Source organism: Rhipicephalus sanguineus, chromosome 2, assembly GCF_013339695.2.
Source record: "Rhipicephalus sanguineus isolate Rsan-2018 chromosome 2, BIME_Rsan_1.4, whole genome shotgun sequence".
NCBI lineage: Eukaryota > Metazoa > Arthropoda > Arachnida > Ixodida > Ixodidae > Rhipicephalus > Rhipicephalus sanguineus.
This window is the reverse complement of record NC_051177.1, coordinates 224,857,588-224,877,971: the sequence shown is the minus strand read 5'-3', so window position 1 is coordinate 224,877,971 and position 20,384 is coordinate 224,857,588. Positions and strand designations below refer to the sequence as shown.

At 48.5% G+C, this 20,384-nt stretch overlaps 1 protein-coding gene across 1 annotated transcript in view; it reads left to right on the top strand.

Moving 5' to 3' along the window:
* The first annotated feature begins 6,045 nt into the window (after positions 1–6,045).
* The window catches only part of LOC119384128 (39S ribosomal protein L53, mitochondrial), a 65,166-nt gene continuing 50,827 nt past the window's right edge, over positions 6,046–20,384 (top strand). The window contains exon 1 of the mRNA XM_037652425.2: positions 6,046–6,269. Coding sequence (XP_037508353.1) covers positions 6,145–6,269 — 125 coding nt within the window. The 5' untranslated portion in view covers positions 6,046–6,144. The remainder of the gene's footprint in view (positions 6,270–20,384) is intronic.

Here is a 20,384-nt window from a genome sequence, read left to right as displayed (position 1 = left end):
GCGGAAACAGTTGTATTTCATGTAACTACTCGCCCACATCTTTTTGTAGTCTCTGAACCGGGCGAAGGCTAACCTCCGAGAACCGTGAAAACATCTGAAGTTGAGAATGAGTTGTTTGAAGCTGTTTTCGTTTCGTATGGTGAAGACTTGAAGCAATGCACTCATCTCGCGCGAAGGTTTCATACTGACGTTCAGCGATCCAGTGCAACATGCGGCTATGTACAAAAAGGTATCTCTGCATTTGAACAATTTTCTGAAGTGATCGAGGTATTACACTTCTATTTGTCAATTTCTTACCGTATTTTCGTTTCGGCAGCTTGTACAGCAAGAATGGGGGCATTTGTAACTTTGTTGCATGATATCTGGATATTTGGAAAGCATTTTCTATATTACGCCTTTTATGCAAAAACTTGGTGGAATAAAGCTAGTTTACCTGGCATTGCTTTTCTTTCAAATGTTTGCGCACGGTGAGCCTTGTTGTACGCTACCTCAGAAGCAAAAATAAGCCAACAGCATTGCCGTCGTATGGCCGTCTCTACTCCCTTTTTTCTTTCTTTTTTTGTTTCCCTTGCGTCTTCCCGGTGTGCTCTGTCCATAATAAAGTGCTAGTGGAGGCTAATTAATTGTCGAATAAAGCGGTGTGCATATGGCTAGCAAACCAGTGGCGACCATGAGTAAAAAGCTCGTAGTGTGAAGCGGTCACTGCGCGCAAGTATTTCAGCTGACTGCGCTTGCAATTTACTTTTTTTTATTACTCTTAATTCGTGCATGCGTGATGCTATTTATTTATTTATTTATTTTGTTACCCTCAATCGCCGAAGCTTTACAGAGGGGAGTGGGTTACAACATGAAAAATACAAAACAACGAGAAAAAAAAGAACGTGCTATTTTATACATGAACAAGACTAAAGCAAAAAACATCTCTACTCAATGAAACGCAACAAAAGTGAAACGTAAAAATAAGCAAATCACAAGAAGCAAATAGTGAATGTGGTAAAATTATACAGTACTAGCAAGAAAGTGTAAAAGTAAGAGAAATAACACACACACAGAAAAAATCAAGAATCCACTGGAAAACGTTGGCATCTTGACACGTGGAGACAAATTCGTAGGGAGGGGGAATAGATCGGATGACTAGGGAGAGCTATCACGAAATAGGTGAACTGATAAAGAATGACGAAAGAGGGAGTGATCAGAGATGGAAACGATGTCACCTGGTAGCTGATTCCAATCGTTTGATGTGACCGGTATGAAGGAGTAAGAAAATGTGTTTGTGTAGCAGAAAGTACCTTTAACCTTGTGTTCGTGGTCGATCCGAGAGGAGTGATATGTGGGAGGCGTAATGAGCTCGTTACGCAGTGATGGATGATGGTAGGTCTTATGAAAAAGGCAAAGGCGGAAGTACTTGCGACGCAGTGATAGAGGTGGCAGTGACAAATGGTGCTTCATTGCTGTTACGCTTGATGTACGGTGATAATCCGATAGAATAAAACGTGCAGCGTTATTTTGAATTAGCTCAAGGTGCCTAATCAAGTTTTCGTGGTGAGGGTTCCAGATTGCAGCAGCGTACTCCAATTTCGAGCGCACGAGGGTTTTATAAAGAAGCATCTTCAAGGAAAGTGGGGCGTTGCTAAAATTTCGACGTATGTATCCCAATGTACGGTTAGCACTGTTCGTGATGACGTTAATATGGGCATTCCATGTTAGATTGAAAGAAATGGTAACGCCTAAGTACCGGTATGACGACACGTGGTCAAGATAAACATCACCCAGTTTGTATGTTGAGGAGTTATTAAACTGGCGGGAGACGGTCATTAGCTTGCATTTTTTGGGATTTAATTTCATAAGCCATTTATCGCACCAATTCCTAATGTTATTTAAGTCTGTCTGCAAGATGTTCCTATCATCATCGGTACGTATTTCTCTGTAAAGCACACAGTCGTCGGCATATAAATGAACAGATGAAGAAACGCAGTCAGGGAGGTCATTAATATATATTAAAAACAGCAGAGGTCCCAGAACTGAGCCCTGCGGTACACCCGATGTTACACTTATTTCCGGCGAGTCATGACCGTTAACAGTGACGTACTGAAGACGGTTTGTTAGAAAGTAGTCGAGCCATGCCAGTACATTCGAGTCAAGGTTGAGAGAGGAGAGCTTATGCATTAGTAAAGCGTGATTGACCTTTTCAAATGCTTTTGCAAAATCCAGGAAAATGCAGTCAATTAGAGATTGTTTATCAAGAATGGTATGCAGGTGATGAGTGAAAAGAAGCAACTGGGTTTCACAGGAAACGTACGCCTAAAACCGTGTTGGGCCGATGTAAAAAATGAATTCGATTCTAAAAATTTCGCAATATGTGAGTGCAGTACATGTTCCATTAGTTTACACGGAATGCTCGTTAGTGAAATGGGCCGATAGTTAAGAGCGGAATGTTTATTACCAGACTTGTGTATCGGCACAACCTTACCGACCTTCCAGTCCAGCGGCAAGGTTGCTTGGTCAAGTGACTGCTGGAAAATCTTACACAAGAAGAGAGACGAATATGCGCTTGTTTGTTTGAGAAACTTTGAGTTGATACCGTCAGTCCCACATGATGAGGACGTTTTTAAGGTGTCAATTAACTTCGAAATTCCTGCAGAATCAAAAGTGATAGGAAACATTGAGCGGTAGTCACGGCACACAACTGCGTCAACAGGTGCAGCAGTGTTTCCCGAGAAATTGGCTGAAAAAATATTGTTAAATAACGCGGCACATTCAGATGCTGGTAGCGGCTCACCAGAGTCATCGTTGATTGATAAATCCGCATTTTGGTTAGAATTGATAACGTTCCAAAATTGCCGGGGGTTCCTTGATAACAATTCAGGCAACGTATGCGTTTGGAAACGATTCTTAGCAGCACGCACAGCTTCCACGTATTCTGCCTCAGCATTTTGATAAGCTACCCAGCAATCTCTAGTATTTTGCAACTTGGCTGTGCGGAAAAGGCGCTTTTTTCTATTAGACAAACGTTTGAGATGCGTGTTATACCACGGTCTTTTTGTGTTGTTCCGTATGCGTCGAAGGGGAATGTGCGCATTGGTGAGATTAGTAACTAAGTTTTTGAAAAGATCCCAGTTCTCTTGTACACTTCTCTCTTCAAAATTGCAACAAAATGTGTCTAAGTACGCGCACATATCTTGGTTAATGGCGTCAAAATCTGCATTGCGGTAGTCCCGGATGTACTTGTCTTCTTCAGTTCCACGTGAAAAAGACATGGTGATGTCGAGATGTAACACCAAATGGTCGCTCAGACCAGGAAGATAGATAATTGGGGATATGAAGTCTGGATGTGTTGACAAAACTAGGTCTAATGTATTAGACGATTCATTAGTTACCCTTGTTGGTTTCGTTACAACCTGGGTGAAGTTAAAACAATTACAAAAATCTAGGAACTGTTGGGATTGTGTTGAAAAGGGGTCGAGCAGAGGAACACCAGTGTGCCAGGTGATGTTAGGAAAATTCATGTCACCAAAAAGAAAAATTGGTGACGAAGGATACCGAGTGACGACATAGCCGAGAACGTCATGCAATTCATCGACGAATGACGATGTATAGTTTGGAGGACGATAGCATACGCCTAATATAATCTTTGTGTGCTTACTTGAAATACCAACCCAGACTGTTTCCAGAGAGGACACAACTTCTACTTGAAAAGAGGAAATTTTTTGCGATACGGCTATCAATACACCACCGCCCTGTCTATCCTCTCTATCGCACCGATACACGTCATATGTGACGTCAGTCTGGAAAATTTCTGTATTTTCCACCGTTGAGTTGAGCCATGTCTCGGTTAATATTACTAATTTTGCCTCCATTGAGGAAATAATAGAATTAAGCTGAATCCTGTGTTTCATAATGCTCCTTATGTTGGAAAAAAGAACAGGTACTTTGAAAAGAGCAGTCACGTCATCATTCCTACCTCCGGCTAATTGTTACTTGTGAGAACGACTGGAATGAGTAGAATTCGCATTAATTTTGCGGTTACGAGTACTAAAGGCAGGTCCATTGCGACTACCCGATGGCTTATCTTGGGTGACACTGTCGTTTGGAACGGGAGTTGTAGTCTTACGAGTTTCCTTCTCTAGTATACCATCAGTTGCACGGTCATAAATGTAGCAGGTGTTACCTACATGCAAATTGCCCGATTACTCGTGCGAATAGGGTTTCTTTTTTCGTTCTTTGCTTGTGCGTGTCCCTTTTGCGCGTTTTTACACACGCACCAACGTTCTCGAACTCTGTGACCGCAACATAGGCCACACTGATGCCGCTTGACACATGATTTTTTGCATTCTGTTGTTACCCCAGCACTAACACAACGCTTAAAGATGGATAAGCTCCATTCCGCACCGCATCATAAAAGTTAAGTAGACTTCAAGTGCCCTGTGTGGAAACACGGCGCAAAAAACTACAGCGCGTAGCAGACGCCCTTCGCTTTCCGCGCGCTTCGCGAGCGCGGAAAGCCCACGGGTCCGGCGCAGCAGCGGCGCGGCGCGGGAGTTCACGGCAAAAGGCCCACGCGGGAGCCGGCGCTTTGGACACTCCCCCTATTCTAGGTCACTCTAGTCAGGGCCTCTCCTTCATGGGGGAGAGTATTTCGGCCGCGCGTTAAAAAAGTGCGGCCGGTGCGGCCCTCTGGCGGGGGTCTGGCCGTTGCCAGGCGAGCGAGACGGAGACGCGTAGACGCGGTGGCTCCGGCCATCGTATCGATAGTATGCGCTCCCCTTCTGCGGTAGTGTTATGTTATTTCGGCAGAGTAAAAAGCTGGGCTTGGTGTTCCCTGACTACTGTGCGATGGAGTAAGGAGAGGCCAGGATAGACGCACATCATTATCTTCGTTTATTGCTAGCGTGCATGCTTGTTGACATCCGACCGTGAGTTCGTACGTGTTGCATATCGTGCTTTAATTGTGGTGTTAATTCTAATGCGGCCGGACTGCTCGCGCTGAGCTTACAAGAGTGCCCCCTACCTCTAGGCCGCACACCTTGATTTAACAGCACTAAGATTGTTTCATTTCGTTGTTGCTGCAAGTATAAATTCTGAGTGAACAAAGCAGCTGTACAAAAGCGTGCACTGTCGGCGCAGAGCATTACGACGTTCGGCGACGAGTATGGCGAGTACGAGCAAGGTTCTGTCTTCGGGAGAAGAAGCGGCGCGGCGGGAAATACGATGGGAATTCGCTAGAGCACATGGGCCCAACGATGACGGGCCGACCCCGAGTTTCGAGTGAGAGAGGCGTGTCGCCGCAACTGCACGACAAAACTCGTCGGGAAGAGAGACGTCGGCCGCCCAGCAACGAAGGGAATCCGATCCTGACTTGCGAGTGGCCAAAGCAGGAGCTCACGGACCGTTTAGCGGCGTCATATTATCATCGCTGTATCGACAGCTGAAACAGTACTTAGTAAAAAACGCACCCCAAAGCCAAGGAATTAGGCACCAGCTCCGCAGTTTCATCAGTCTTCGCGACGCCAAGTCAGTGAAGCTGTGCTAAATTTTACCCTTGAATGTTGCATTTGTGCGCTGTGACGTGCAGCTCATGCAGTCACTGCTTCATCGCAATGCCCACTGAATACTTTGTAATACCAAAGGAAACATGGCACTGCCGCAGAAAACCCAACGACGATCGGAGTGCCGCCGCGGCCGCGTCTTCGTCGTCTAGGCAACCGCGACCGCCGCGCGCGGAGCAGCTCTGTGTACCACGTGACTTTTTTAACGCGCGGCCGAAATACTCTCCCCCTTCATGGAGGAAGGAATACTAAGGAGACAAGCTGAACGATCGCAGCGCCAGAGTCCCCTCTAGTTAATTTTTTAGGAAACTCTATGGTTCTAACTCGAAGCACCGGGAGTGGATCTACGGAGCACTGTCTCATAACTATATAAGGACCGCCATTTCAATTCAAAATATTTTAAAATAACCATTATTCTAGGCCACTCTAATTATTCCTCACGTTCATTCCCATCATGAGGTTGAACCATCGCAGCGTCAGATTGTCTTCTAGTATTTATAACTATGGGTTTAATCTAATCTGATGATGATGATAACCAGCTGGGGTCGCGTCGCCGCAAACAACTTTCTGTAAAGGAGGCATTGGTTATGCCGTTGTCATGTCCAGCACCGTGAGGGCTCTCTGGCAGGCCGTCGGTCAAGCATCAAAGTCTCTGCACCTAGAATCCTTCAAGAGAGTGACGGTCAGAATTGATCCGTTTCACAGCAACGCGACTGCGGTCAGGTGGGTGGCATGGCGGCTCGCAGACCCGCATGGGCCTTCGTCGGTAGTAGTACAACCGCCCGTTTCGGTTTATTTCTCACCTGCGGAGGTGCTTCGCGCGGAATATCCATCTTGTGCTCGGCGATAGGGACGCAAGGAAGCGGGTTGAGCTAGCGAAAGGGAAAAACACGTTTTTAAGCTTGTCGGGATTATTCCGAAATGCCTCGCTACTGCGTGCCTTGTAATCATACCGCGTACATTTGCAGAATTCACTTTATTGGCCTTCATTTGAGATTAGATAGGTGACGAGTAGCCACTGAACTTATTTGTCATGATCTGCTGTTATTTCATGAATGGCTGGCTATGTCTTACGTGTTTATTCATTCAAGCATCTAAGTAACTTCTATCAGTTCCATCAATCTCTTACCTGCTTTTTCCCAACGATTCGATTTACCTTCATGGCCAGGCATGTCCAGCTCCAATGCCGGCACAATGCGACCCGAGAAACGAAGGGTCGTCATGGTGCAGGCACATTTGTCCACATCACCAACTTTGAAAAGTCGCGCATCACACGTATGGTTGGTTAATGAGGTCAGAACACATCTTGGAGAAACGGCGGGGTTCCAACAGTGCTTGTGTGCTGGCTGCTTCACTCCTGTGCATTCGCACCTAGCTGGCACCAACGGCGGAGCCAGCCTTGCACCGTCTGAAACTAATCGCACGGTGCAGCACCTCATAATCTGGTTTAGCTGCGGAAGTGCGAGTCATTGGGCTAGTTGGTGCAATGTTTGAAGGTAGAAGTAGATGCAGGCAGGAAGCATTTTTCCTGCGTTCTTTTCCTTAGTGCACTCCTCCACCTTCAAGCTGTGCACGCAACAGACCTAAATGTTCTCAGGATGTCCACAGAATTAAACTTTCTGCCTATTGTTGATGACTCATATTCAACGTTCTTTACAAGAACTGAAATTCGGGTGAGTTTGTAGGAACACAAGAAGGAACAGTGTAGTGGGTTGTGCTTCCACAAGCATGAACAACGCAAGATTAGCGCAAACACCAGGCTGCCTAGCAAGCAAATAACCCTGAGGCTTTATTCGCAAGCAAATATATAGACGGGGAAGCAGTGGCACCAACTGGTTACACATGCACACACTACAAAAGGAAGACCAGAGGAGCGCTAACTTCAAACTAAAGTGTATTCTCTTGATGGTGCATCCCCTCTTATGCTCTGCACTGTACGCACTTTATTGCACAAGAAATTTATTGTGTGAAAAAAGAAACAGAGAGGTGACAGAGACAAGCGCTGAGGGATTAAACATGTAAAAGGGCCCAAGCTACTGGATTCTGATTGACGTCACCTCTGTATCTTTTCACAGGCTGTAAATTTCATGTTCATTGTGGACATGCATGAAGTCTTCACGTTTCATTGGATTGAGACAGCCTCAGGCTAGAAAACAACGCAAATCTTCTGTTCCATCATTCGAAATGAATGATAATTTGCTATGTTTTGCCTTCGCTCTGTTACACATCTCCCGACTTCGCAGCCCAGGTCTATCACTTCACACCGATTGCAGCTGACAATGCGCAATGCTGTCTGCTATGAAAGCTTCGATTACAATTAGAACAAGAAGTTTATTTGCAGAATTTACAATAACTGTCTTGAGACGTGATTCTTGCTTCATGGCTCGAAAGTCTGTGCCCCTGGTCTCCTAATTTTTCCTGCGCCGGCCACTCTCTCACCCTTGTGGTATTTCTGTTTTGTTTCCATTTTCACTTGTTGAACGTCAAGTGCGCAGTTCAGATGCCTTTCCAGCAAAGCCCCACAACCCCGTCGCGCCGTTTGTGCCGTGCCTGTGAGGGTGGTGTGGTGTACGGTTACGTCGACAGGAGGGAAGGACTGCGTGCTTGCGTGGGAGGCTGGCAGAGACTCCTTAAGACCCTGTAGAAAGCGGATTTGCGTCCCAACGCTGAGATGTTTCGTGTGTGTGTTTGGGGACCCCGCATGAGGCTACTGGTGGTTGGGGATCCCGCGTGAGACTACGGGAGATCCTTAACGTACTCCTCGCCCAATGAGCGTAGCTCATTGACCTCAAGCCTCTAACGGATGTAGGAGTTGAACAGGCCGCCGTACGTTCTTTCCATCAGGCAGGCGTATCATGCGGGTGCGTCCTTCGCGTCTCGGAAAAGCTTCAATAATCCTGCCAACCTTCCACGTATGACGTGGGTGAAAGTCATCATGCAGCAACACCAGGTCACTTACCCGCAAGTCACTTGCTGCTGCCGGAGTGGCATGGTGATGCGATCTTAAAGAGCACAAGTACTCTGCTCGCCAGCGCTTCCATAGTAGATCAGATAATTTCTGGCAATACTTCCACCGACGCGTTAGTTCATTGGCGTTAGAAGCAGTTGGTTAATAAATATAATATTACAAAGCAGTTGGTTGTTCTCCGCGAGTCGGCAGGGAGGTCAAGCATCTTCCTATGAGAAAATGGGCTGGTGTCAGCGGCTCCGCTTTGTCCTCATCACTTGGAGCGCAGGTTAACGGGCGTGAATTTATCACCACCTCAATGTCCGTCAGGATAGTGCAGAGTTCCTCAAACGTTTTGTAGCTGCACCCAAGCACCTTCTTCAACGCGGTCTTCGTTGAGTGCACCATTCTATCCCAAAAACCTCCCTACCAGGCAGCTCTTTCCATGATGGATTTCCACTCGATTCCCTGCTGAGACAAATAGTCGAACGCTTCTTAGTCACGCGCTGCTTTCCACAGCTTTTTCAGCTCACCTACTGCACGGTGGAAGGCTTTAGCATTGTCAGAATAGATGGTGTGGCAGAGTCCGCGCCGTGCCACAAAACAGCAAAAGGCCAAAAGAAAGGACCCCGTGGAGAGGTCGGTGACTGTTTCCAAATGGATCGCTCTGGTGACAGCGCATGTGAGCAGCAAGATGTAGGACTTCTGTATCTGGCCATCCGTTTTCGTGAGCACTGGTCCGGCGAAGTCGAGGCCCGATACTATGAAACGTGCCGCTTCAGATACCCGGTCTCTAGGTAGTGGCGCGACAGGCTGTGTTGCAGCCTTGCTGCTCGACTTCTTGCACACAAAAGAACAGTTCAACGCCTTCTTTACTGCCTGTCGAGCTCGAACGATCCAAAACATTTCTCTTAACTGCGTCAATGTGTCTAAACACCCAGCATGCAGCAGCCGCCGATGTTCGTTGCGTATCAGGAGCTCCACGAAGTGGTGTGGCGTGGGCAGAACGATGGGGTGCACCGTTTCGTAGGCCAAATTCGACTTCTGCAAACGCCCCTTTAGCCGCAACAATCCGCTGTCATCGATGAACAGTTCCAAACTTTTGAGGTCTGGCTGTTGTTTGAGGCGACTGTTTGGATCGACGTTGCTCTGTGCGTCACCGAACGCTTCCCTCTGCACCTGTCTGGTCAGAAGATACCGCGCTTCCTGAATTTCTTCAGCACCAAGCGTGCCATTTCGCCTCTGGTCGCGATGTTTGCAGTTATGCGTGAACCGACGCACCCAAGATGTCACTCGTAACAAATGATTCAAGTCGCTAAAGCCCTTGATGTCCATCAGAAGTGGGGGGGCAGTCGCGGAAACATTACCCACTGCCGTCTTGGTCAATCTTCGCTTTTCATGGACGATTTCTGCGGGAACGTCGGCAACCACACGAGGCGATGTTGTCGATGCCTGAGACGGCCATGTTGGGCCTCTCCACCATTTTTCGCATGCCTTCAAAGCCTCCGGAGGGACACCTCTGGTGAGCAGATCTGCTGGATTGTCTCCGCCTGGGCAATGTCGCCAGTCGCTCGGATCAACCAGCCTTTGAATTTCTAGCACGCGGTTTGCCACGAAAAGATTCCATTGAGTAGCTGAGCCTCTTATACAGTGCAGGGCAATCATAGAGTCTGTCCAAAGGGTCACCCTAGAGAGGCCCCCACCCAGGGCTTCCCTCAAATTGGCGCACATTCAAGTGCCCAAGGTCCCGAGGAGCTCCAACCGTGGGAGCGATAGTGTTTTCAGTGGCGCCACGCGTCTCTGCTAGGATGAGGCTCGCGGTGGTCTTCCCATCTCTCTCGCCGCGCAGGTATGCGACTGCCCCATAAGCGCGCGGACTTGCGCCTGTAAATATGTGCAACTCGGCGGCTTCCATGTGGCAAGCGTAGCGACGGGGAAGGGTAATACTAGCAGTGAGGTGGTGGAGATTATCAATCCACTTTTCCTACCTCTCACTCACAGCTGGCGGCAGCGGTGCGTCCCATTCCAAGCCAAGTGTCCAGAGCTCCTGAAATAGCATATTGGCTGTCATGGTGACTGGGCCAAGAAGACAAAGAGGATCAAATATCCTTGCTGACGCCTGCAGTACAAATCGCTTAGTGTTTTGGTTTACGGTGACAAGCTCCAACATAGTTCTGAGCGGATACCGCATCTCGTCGCTCTCCCTGTTCCACTCGAGCCCCAGCACAGGTGTTACCTCTGATGTTGTGGCCTCACTGGCACTACACGGATTCTTGACCCCATCGGAAGTGAATCGCCGTTGTAGTGTGTCGTTGTTGGAGCTCCACTTCCTCAGCTTCATTCAAGCAGAGCTCATGATCTGCCGCGCTTTCTCGTAGAAGGTAGTGGCCTCTTGCTCGCTGTCAACATGCATAATTAGGTCGTCGACATAGAGACACTTCTCTAGTACCTTGGCAGTGTCTGACAGAGCAGCGCTGACACCAGCGAGATGGTGTCGAATAGTGGCAGCCAGTATGGAGGGGCTGCTTGTTGCGCCAAACGGGATTCACGTCATGCACCACACCTCGATTTCATTGCCTGTCATTTGCTCATTTGGCGGGTCACAGAACCAAAGAAAGCGGAGTCCATCGCGGTCCTCAGGGTTTACACCAATTTGAAGGAAAGCCTCTTCTCAATGTCTGCTGTGATCGCAATGGCATGACGCCGGGAGTTAAGAAGCAGTTGCAGCAGGTCTGGGTTTAGGCTCAGGCCGGTTGCTAGTGCGTCGTTAAGGGACCTACAACCATGCGCTTTTGCAGAGGCGTCGAACACAATTCACACTTTGGTCGTAGAGCTGCCACGTTGTAGAACTGCCCGGTGCGGCAGGTAATAAATGTGGCCTCCGTTTTGGATCTCATTTGCTGGAACCCTTTCGGCAAAGCCTTCTTCTAAATAACTTCGGATGGTTTTGTCATATTCATACAGTCTCTCATTGTTTGGCTTCAGGCGGCGAAGCAACTTGTTTAGGCGCTGTCTTGCAACTGCCTCGTTACTTTCCAAAGACCGATTTAATGGCTTCCATGGGAGGTTTGCCTCGTAGCGGGTGTTGACAAAGCTCAATGAATGAACGAAATCGTGCCTCACGTGTTCGTTGTCTCCCGATGGGCCGTCCTTCGTCGAGATGCCGAGGCTCTCTAATTCCCAGAAGGCTCGTAGCTCGTTGGAAAGGATGGACGCTGGCTCCACCACCCCGGTGCGTAAGACGGCCACCGTCGAGCAACACATGACCGAGGCCGCCTGTGGAATTGGGCTCTGCAGAGTCCATCCAGAGTCAGTGTTCAGCGCGACCAGTGCTCTTTCAACAGCTCGCACTTCAGCGATCACTATACGCCAATAGCTGTCAGCTCCAATGAGCATTTCAATGTCCCTGCGGTCACCACGGGTCGGTGATACTGCCACGTCTGCCAACTGTAGATCAGCTACTCCGGGGAGGTGATGCACGCCGCTTGGTAGTACCAGTTTGTCGGAGCATATTTCCTTGACCTCGAGCGCCTCAATGCAATGCTCCTTGCAGCTGTACTGGCTCCGAAGCCACACTCGAACTAGGTGTCGCTTGCTCTTCATGACGTTAGCAGCCCCACCGAATGGATGAATAGTCACCTCTTCGTCACCGATCACCTCCAGGTTCAGTTCTCAAGAGAGGCTCTCAGTGACAAATGAGCGCTGGCTGCCCCCATCAAATAGACAACGCGCCAGGCGCTTTCAGCAGGGACCGTGGACCCATACTTGCGCAGTTTGCAGCAGAACCGAATTCTTGCTGCTGTTGCTCAGCGAAGCCGTCGAGTGGAGCTCCACAGTGGTCTTCAGGTCAGAAGATGGCACGGGAGGGTCGCAGGGGGTTAATGTGGCGACGACCACATTTTGCACACCGGATTGTCCAATTTCTGCACACTTTCGTCATATGCCCTCTTTTAGCGCAACGGTAGCACCTCCCTGTGCTCCGTAGCCTCATCTTCTTTTCCTTTATTGGTATGGGAGCAGTGCATTCAGCCACATCATATGAGGGAGAATCACAAAAGGGGCACTTTTCATTCTTGTTTTGGACACCCACTTTAAGGCTGGCGGCAGAACCCTTTCTCTTGATGTAATCCGGATCAATGATACGAGAAACCGCGCGAAACACGGGACAATGAAAGAGACGGACCAAGTGCTGACTTACAACCAAGGTTTTATCCCGTACATGGGGGTATATATAGCACACGCAACATGAAAGGAAGGAGAGGAGAATTCTATGAAAGCTTCTGAAAAAAAAATGTAACAGACCATCATCCACTAGACAGATAGGCAATTTCCCTGGTGGGGAGTGCTAATGAAGGCACACTCACGCACGTACACCTTTTTTGTCAATCCAAAATGCCTCATAAATCTCACGTGCTCGTTGATCACTGTATCGCCGAAGTATCTTACATTGATTGAACATTGCATGACAGCTGCATACGGAGCTGTGCGCAGCTAGGTGGCTGCCCACAGAACCCCGCATTAGATTCTGATGTTCCCTGAGGCGGTCATTTACACACCGGCCAGTTTGGCCGATGTAGCAGCGACCGCATGAGAGGGGGATTTCGTATACGGTGTTATGACAGCATTCAACAAACTTTTTGGCGTGTTTCTTATCACACAAGCGAGGCCTTCTGTCTTCTCTGTTCACCTTATTGCACATACCAGAGAACTTATTTTTTGCTGAAAAGACAACTCTGATGCCTGCTTTTTGTGCTACTTTTTTAAACAATGCGACACCCTATGCAAATACGGAATTACCGCTGTTTTTGAGAGTGGGCTCTTTTCCTGACGACTAATCAGTTTTTTTTAGCTGTTTTAAGCCTTCTAGAAGACCTTCGGCAATGGAACACAGTAGGTTGTTCGGGTAGCCTGCCATGCGCAGTGAGCTTCAAAAGTGAGCTTCTTTTCAGTCAATGTTAAGGACCTATACTATTTCTTGCCGTTGGACCAAGTCTGCGCAGAGGTGAGCGAATGCATCGACCGCTATGGGAGTTTCAGGTTTCAGGACTTGTGTGGAATCAGCGTCAGGAACTTTTTAGAAACGCTGAGCTTTTATTTACGTTACACATTTATAAAGCATGATGGCAAACTTTATATTCAAAAAGAAGGTGTTTGCATAGGTTTGTGTCTCGCGCCGATCCTAAGTGATATTCTTTTAGCCAAATATGACAGATCCCTCATGGAATGCCTGCATCAGACGATCGCTGTAAAAGTGTTTAGATTCGTAGACGACTTTTTGATATTTACAGGTCTAACCACTCTGACACTCAGCAATGTGCTGATCGAATTGTTGAAGTGTTTCGCTCTTGCATGAGCCAACTGCAACTAACCACTGAATTTCCCACTGGTAACGGACTTCGGTTTCTTGACCTTGAAATGTTTTTATCCGACCACGTGTGCTGGCAGTATGCCCCCGCTCCAAGAAAAGCTTGTTACCTTACAGTTCTGCACATTCTAAACTTGTCAAGCGAGCGATTGCAAAATCTTGTTTAGGGGCAGCGTCGATGCGATCATGCCATCACACAATGTGCACTAGCTTTGACTCGCAGGTGCGCGGACTGCGCATGGCAGGCTACTCGGACAAACCTACTGTGTTACATTGCCGAAGGTCTTCTAGAAGGCTTAAAACAGCCAAAAAGACTGATTAGTCGTCAGGAAAAGAGCCCACTCTCAAAAACAGCGGTAATTCTGTATTTGCATAGGGTGTTGCATTGTTTAAAAAAAGTAGCACAAAAAGCAGGCATCAGAGTTGTCTTTTCAGCAAAAAATAAGTTCTCTGGTATGTGCAATAAGGTGAACAGAGAAGACAGAGGGCCTCGCGTGTGTGATAAGAAACACGCCAAAAAGTTTGTTGAATGCTGTCATAAGAAGGAGAATCTGTTGCTGGGCCTGTTGGTACATACTTGAAGAAACGAAAAAAAACCAGCTTACGGACGCATACACAAGAAGAGAAGATGACAGACACTTGCTGGAACTAGCAACAGGTTTTAATGAAATCATCACACATAACGTTCCCAGGAAAGCCAAGCGCGCATGCGTCCTACATAAAACACGTGTGATTCACAAGAAAGAAGAAAGTATGACATCAGTAGCCACGTTTTTCTAAGTAATCAATCTCTTTCTTGATAATGACAGCGAAGGTACACTGATGCATTTTTTCGAACCATGTTTCCAGATTTGATAGGTGTCGTGCCTGGGTATTTCGATCCATCCCACCGCTGCAACCAGTTGTTGCGACCGGTATTTAGATCCGTCCCTCCTCGGCAACCAGGTTGTTGCTACGATAGGGCAGCGTCGTACCCGGACTCCGTTTGGTAGCGTAGTCGAGTCTCCGGGTTGAGGAAATGCTGCTAGCAAGTTGGGAAAACAATAACGAGTTTACTGGCACTTTTCGTACACTCAATTACATCGTGACAAGGTCAGAGTTCAGCGACGAGCGAATTAGATGAGCCTGTTACCGAGGGCTCAGAGCCCCATTTCTCACTTAGCACCGTCGTTTTAACCCCTCAGGCTGGCTCCTCCTTTTTGATAACCACCAATCACACACACAACTCCACCCACCATGGCACAGTCCATTTCACTGTTGCTGAGGGGTCGTTGCACTCTTGAAACAGCAAGGGTCAGGTGGTCGACGGCACGCTTGTGGGGGAAGCAAGGCGACAGGTTCCTCAGGCTTGTTCCTAGGACTCTTCCCCGAAGGGCAGAAAAGGGTCTGCGGCGACTCCTGTCAAAACATACCGGTCAGGTGGCCCATTGTGGAAACTTCTCCAACTTGGCCGTCCCCGACTTTGAGGTCGAGATTCTGCCTATTGTCAGTCGCTTGCCGCCCCGGGAACTTCGTTTCCAGGAAGGATGCAGGTGTTCTAGCAGTGTGAGAACGCCTCGCCCGCCGATTCTGATGGCCAGCGCGTCGGCACCGACTGCCAGTCATAACAGCCTCCTCCCTCGCCAGTGGAGAAACGGAGGGTAGCAGCCACCGCTGCTGCTCGAAGGGTCGACGGAATTTGCCACCGTTGAATGCCCAAAGCTCGTCTTCGCTTGAAGCATTGTCTGGTCAGTTGCAACCCAAATTCTTCGGCCTCTCTGAAACTCAACCACATGAAGAGCAAGTACTCGGCCGCCTCCGAGTAAACCAGGCTAAAAGAGGGTTGGTAAACAAACTTTCATTATTAGCTTTATACTAAAAGCTCACACTCAAAACTCTCAGGACTTACTTATGCTGAGGAACCAAATGTGCTACATTACTCAAACACACAAATAGCTGCACGAAAAAAACCCCCTTCAAATATCAATTTCGAGACATTGGGAGGAGCACCCCAGAATCGCTTAGAAAGAGCGGCTAAGCGCGTCAGCGTTTCCATTCAAATTTTGCCCTTCTTATCCTTAATGTCGAAAAGATATTACCTAAAGATCAAGCTCCACCTCAGAAGGCGACTGTTCTTAGATGTCGCCGTTTGCAGCCATGCAAGGGAAGAACGGTCCGTATCTACGCTGAATTTGACGCCTCCGAGATAACACTGCAACTTATGAATGGCCCACACAATGCAAGCGCACTCCCTTCTGAAGCGCAGTACGCCATCTCGCGAGAGCTCCAATTTCGGTTCAAGTAGAGAACGGGAGGTTCATTGCCTTCGTCATCCTTCTGACCAAAGAATGGCACCTAGGCCTCGATCCCTCACATCACTCTGGACCGTGAATTCTCGGTCGTAAACGGGAGCTCGCAAAACCGGACGGTTAATCAGTACCGCCTTCACGCTTAAGAAGGCAGCTTCGTTCTTTTCATCCTAGACTACTTTCGCCTGTTCTGTCCCGCGAAGAACATCGGTCAAAGGGTGGCCAACGATGAATAAACTCGGATGCAATGATTGCATTCCAGCGAGCCCCAAAACACCCTTTCGTCCGTCTTTGTTTTGGGCCGCGGATAGTCTACTACTGCTGAGCTCTTAAGCTCACTAGGTTTCCCAAAACCTAGGCCTACGCCGTGACCTAAATAGTCTACGATTGCACTTGCAAAACGATCTTCTCATCCTTTGCAGTCAGAACCCGAACGAAAGGTTCGACCGCGTCTCATACCTCTCTGAATGATCGCTCACACCTCAACGTTACGAAAAGCTCAATGATCCGCTCACGTGATCACTTGATAACTAATTATTCAAAGAAAAGAACAAAACATAACGGGATAAATACTGCCTTCTAACAGGTTCATTCGGTTAAAGTTACCTGCCCATGCCAACGCCTCTGATAAAAACGACTGTGCTCTCCTGAGCGCTTCAATTGCTCTCAATCCTATAGCGTTGCAAAACACAAGGTACTATTAACCACTCACCTAATCCCTCTAAGTTCTTCTAAAAGCTGATCCTTACGTTACGTTACAACACACATTGTACAACAAAAAAAATAACCCCAGACGCATTACACTTCAAAAGCATTCACAACATTTGCATTGGTGTTATGCTAAAACCTTGCACCAAATGTCTGTCTATTGTAATAGCGCGTAAAACGAAAACTGCACCGCTCAGTGTTAAACTCATTTCGGAAACTGATTTGGTCTTATGCTGATATCTCTCCTCAAATGCCTATTCACCCCAAATCGACATGAAAGTGAACGCATACGACATCGCACTAAACCCTTCTAAACCAGGAAAATTACAGTTTTTGCGCTAAAAATACCTTCTTCAGAAGTTCATCCTAATGATTAAAGAACTTCGATGCTCTCTTCAGCCTTTACTACTGCGCGGTTTTTCTTCTTAAAACTTTGCACCACATCTCGTAACACACGAAATTAAACTGGCTGAATTCTATATTCAAAACAATGAGTAATCTTAGTTTGCTCGCACTTGCAAAATTACTCGAACTGACCGTTCCTCTTTTCTCAATTAGATTCGCTTGAATTGTACCCGATGGGGTTGCGGTCCTGCCGGCTTTCTAGCTCGCCAGAGGCTACAACATGCACGAGCTATCAGCGGCATTCTACAGTCACACTTCATTCGGCACTTCGGTCGGCTCCCTTCAGGAAGGCGAATGAAATGCCAGAAACTGGGAAGAAACCGTGTCCGTTCTCCCTTTGTGCTCGCCTCCGCGCGGTGCTTTGTTACCCGCCATACACTGGCCTTTCGACTTTGACGACTCGGACCCACCTGCTTTCCCGAAGCTGTCCTCAACCTTGCCTTCCATCGTGGGAGCGCACCTTGCTTTCTCCCTCTGCACCCCTCGCGCTGCTTGCGGTTGAATGAACGCCTCAATTTACGTTTCCTCAAACTGTCCGTTGGCCTACGCTTGTGCCTTTCTCGCGCCGGGATGGGACCTTTCTTAATCTTACGCTGTGCCGAATTCTTCCGCCGCTTTCTTTTTCTGCGATGTCGGCGAACCTCCTTTCTCTCGATGCCTCGATCATCGCTTCGGGTCTCGACATGCGGAGTTGTGCAGCTCGTTGGTGCTTGTGCTACACCTTCTTTCTCGCGCAAGCTTTTCGATTTCTCCGCCACGTCGGACTGTCGGGCCAAATTATCTGTGTCAACACTCGCAAATTCTGAAACTGGGCCCTCTCCGATGGTATCGCCGCACCGCTGGAGCGTCGCGTCTTTGCTATGATCGGCCGCCCCGCTAACCGTGTCTACTTTTGACGGTTCTGAAACGTCCGCCGAACGCTTTCACCTCTTTCTTTTCTTGCGCTTTCGGCAAACATCCTTTCCCACGAAGCCTCCATCCTCGCTTCGGGTCGCGACACGCGGAGCCGTGCAGCTCGTTGGTGTTTCTACTACACCTTCTATCTCGCTCACACCTCTTGAATTCTCCGCCGCGTCGGTCTGTCGGGCCGAATTATCTGCATCAGCGCTGATAAAATCTGAACCTGGGCCCTCACCGACGGCATCGCCTAACCCTTGAAGCGTCGCGTCCTTGCTATTGTCAGCCACCACGCTAACCGCGTTTACTTTTGACGATTCCGAAACGTCCTTTCGAGGCACGAGGAAGGTTTCCAGCTTCTCCTTGAGCCCATCAGGGCGGCTGGTACCAACCTCGTCCACGGAAGGAACGTCTTCCGGAATTGTCCCTAACTCTAGACTGGCCAAGGCCTCATTCTCAACCTGCTCTGCTTTCATGTTCTCTTGAAACGGCGGGCCTTTCTCTGGCGCGATCCTGAAAACGGCGACCTGTCGCTCGTTCTCAGGAGAAGGATCCCTATGCATACCATTTTTGCCTTCCTCTCTCTTACCAGATATTCCGAAACTCCGGAATAAAGATGCCTTAATTACATCGCAGTTGTCCGTGTCCTTCTCACTGAGTCGCGCAACAACCTCAACTGCCTCACTGGGCAGAACTGACAATAACCTCTGAGACCAAGTGTCTCGCTCAAAAGACAGTTCTTCACACATTTATTCAAATTCTGCAAGATATAGGCCGATATCCCCTGATACCACATATGGCTGCATATACCTTGACATCTTGAACTCTGCCTTCCTGTTGAGAAGAGGTACCACTCGCTGGGGACAACTGCCCGACCTCTTACTCAACTCCAGGAGTTCTACCTTGACTTTCAGTTTGCGGAGCTCAATCTCGCGCTCACGCCACCTTTCCTCTCTTTCACGCTCACGTTCTGCGTGGCGTTCCTCTCCTTCCCAGTGTCTGAGCCGCTCTTCCTTATTTTGGTTGGCGTATTCCCATTCTTCACAGAGCTCCTCATCATCGACCCCCAAATCAATGATTGCCTGTATCATTAAGGATTTTCCTGCCAAACCCTTTGTATCGATCCCCAATTCCTTACACAACAGCAACAAGTCCGGCTCCTGCAGCTTCTGTAAATCCATGATCGTCCTGAGTGCCCGCTACTTCCAAAACAACTATCCGAGAGTACATAACCTTGAGTCTCTCGGCAAAGTTATCTACCAGTTCTAAAACCCTCGTTTAGAACCTGGTCCACATCAAAGGAAAAGCCAAGCACTCACCCACACGTGATCGATGTCTCGAGACAGCTGCATTCCCTTAGGCCGACTGTTGTTGTCGCTTGTAGCTTCAGATCCCAGCGCTGATCACCAGTTGTTGTGCCTGGGTATTTTGATCCATCCCACCGCTGCAATCAGTTGCTGCGACCGGTATTTAGATCCGTCCCTCCTCGGCAACCAGGTTGTTGCTACGATAGGGCAGCGTCGTACCCGGACTCCGTTTGGTAGCGTAGTCGAGTCTCGGGTTGAGGAAATGCTGCTAGCAAGTTGGGAAAACAATAACGAGTTTACTGGCACTTTTCGTACACTCAATTACATCGTGACAAGGTCAGAGTTTAGCGACGAGCGAATTAGATGAGCCTGTTACCGAGGGCTCAGAGCCCCATTTCTCACTTAGCACCGTCGTTTTAACCCCTCAGGCTGGCTCCTCCTTTTTGATAACCACCAATCACACACACAACCCCACCCACCATGGCACAGTCCATTTCACTGTTGCTGAGGGGTCGTTGCACTCTTGAAACAGCAAGGGTCAGGTGGTCGACGGCACGCTTGTGGGGGAAGCAAGGCGACAGGTTCCTCAGGCTTGTTCCTAGGACTCTTCCCCTGCGGCGACTCCTGTCAAAACATACCGGTCAGGTGGCCCATTGTGGAAACTTCTCCAACTTGGCCGTCCCCGACTTTGAGGTCGAGATTCTGCCCATTGTCGGTCGCTTGCCGCCCCGGGAACTTCATTTCCAGGAAGGATGCAGGTGTTCTAGCAGTGTGAGAACGCCTCGCCCGCCGATTTTGATGGCCAGCGCGTCGGCACCGACTGCCAGTCATAACGTAGGCTTCAATTACTTCACGCTCGTATTGCGTGGTTCCCTTCCCAATGATTTGGGTGCCTTTCAGATCAGGAGAACAGCCGCACAC